The sequence below is a fragment of the Eurypyga helias genome, unplaced genomic scaffold (genome assembly GCF_000690775.1).
Source record: "Eurypyga helias isolate BGI_N326 unplaced genomic scaffold, ASM69077v1 scaffold45374, whole genome shotgun sequence".
Classification (NCBI taxonomy): domain Eukaryota; kingdom Metazoa; phylum Chordata; class Aves; order Eurypygiformes; family Eurypygidae; genus Eurypyga; species Eurypyga helias.
In genome coordinates, this window is record NW_010246546.1 from 1 (window position 1) to 1,651 (window position 1,651).

Genomic DNA, 1,651 nt, shown 5'->3' on the forward strand with positions numbered 1-1,651 from the left:
CCTCTTTTTTCCCCTTTCTAAAGATTGTCTAAAGGGGTTATGTTTCCCCTTTTCCAGTCATCGGGAACTTCGCCAGACTGCCACGACTTTTCAAATATGGTGGAGAGAGGTTTAGCAACTGCATCCGCCAGTTCTTTCAGGACCCGCGGATGTATTCCGTCGGGTAATGTACTTGAAGAAACCCTACTTGTTATCTGAAACAACACTGAACAGTTTTAACTCTAGGTCAGCTTTAGCCTTTTGTCTTCTCCCTGGGAGCCATGACTCATCTTTCTGTGAAGCCTGGGCTTGCTTCCAGAGATCGTATGGTTTCTTTCCCTCCTGAGCTCCACGACCAGGAGTTCCTTGTTCAGGCAAGCTGGTCCGCCCTGCTTGCTTGAGTTACCACGCTATGGGATTGCCTGCTCCTGTGCTTCTGAAAGGTGATGGTTCTGAAAAACTGACCAGCCTGCATGGACCCTAAGCCCTCAAAAGCAGATTCCAGGGGGATGCTGAGTGACCCCCTGAGTAGCTTAAAAGTTTGCTCTCTTGAAAATCCAGGGTAGCAGCTTTGCCTGTGTACAAAATAAAATAAAAATCTAGGGATGGGTGGAAGAATGAGGGAGGAGAAAGCAAAGTGCTATCTGCTCGCATAACTGAAAGCCATGTAGTTCAGTACTGGCAGTTCAGATGTGTTCTGGGGTTTCATTTTCCACTCTTTTGTTAAGGGTAGTTTTAATTGTACAATAGTACGCAAAGGTAAAATTTTCTAAGACTACACCATGCCTTAAAACTAAATATTTGAGGTAATATCTGTGTGCCTTGACACCTTTTCTGTCAGCTTGTCACCTTTTTTTTGTGGTTGAGAATGTGATGGTTCTGTTCCTTTTTTCCAGTAACTGAAATCCCACTTTTGTACATACTAAAAGATAACTAAGCCACTGCACCATTTGCAAAGTGATGTATGTTACGTGTATCAAATATTCGTGGTTAATAGCATGTCTGTGCCTCAGTGTATTACTCTCTGTAGAGTGTTGTCTTTGTGGTCTTGTTCTCGAGATGTGAAAATTGCTTACTTTCCCTCAATGTTTGACAGATTGAAGTTGAAGCACTTGCTTTGTGAACTAGCAGCAGGTCAAATACGAGTTACCTGTCAACATTTCACATAAGTTCTATTAAGAGAATATTAAGGATGCCAGAGCAGATCTCGGGAATCTAAGAAGTAACAGTTAAAGTCAGTTGAGTGACCTTCACTTTTTCTCCTTCTGAATGCGATGCGACCACCTTCAGTAGATACAGGATCTCGTATTTTTCCTTCCCCTGCAGCTGCTCCCCCACTGTCATTGTCACAGCATAGGACAGAAGTTTGCTGTGCAAGGAAACTGTCAGTGCTGCTTTTTTTTTTGTATAGCTTACTACGTTACTTCTGATGTTGTTTGCTAAATGTGCTTCAAATGCTTTCCTGTGTATGGAACTACATTACAACTTCAGTGTTCAAATTCCTTACAAATGTTAGTAAGTTATTATCATGATCGCAATTTTCTGAACATACTGCTAAAGTGATAAAAATGGCATTGTCAGAAATCCACTCTGAATCCAGGCTTTCCCCAGCAGGCCTGTTGTCTTTTGGCAAGGCTGAGGCAGGAGATGATAGGATTCAGCCGGACTTCCT

The 1,651-nt window shown here is 42.6% G+C and overlaps 1 protein-coding gene across 1 annotated transcript in view; it reads left to right on the forward strand.

Moving 5' to 3' along the window:
- Window positions 1–57: 57 nt before the first annotated feature.
- Window positions 58–1,651, forward strand: part of IFNGR1 (interferon gamma receptor 1) — a gene marked incomplete at its 5' end in the record, with an annotated part of 12,536 nt that continues 10,942 nt past the window's right edge. The window contains one exon of the mRNA XM_010150417.1: window positions 58–163. Coding sequence (XP_010148719.1) covers window positions 58–163 — 106 coding nt within the window. The remainder of the gene's footprint in view (window positions 164–1,651) is intronic.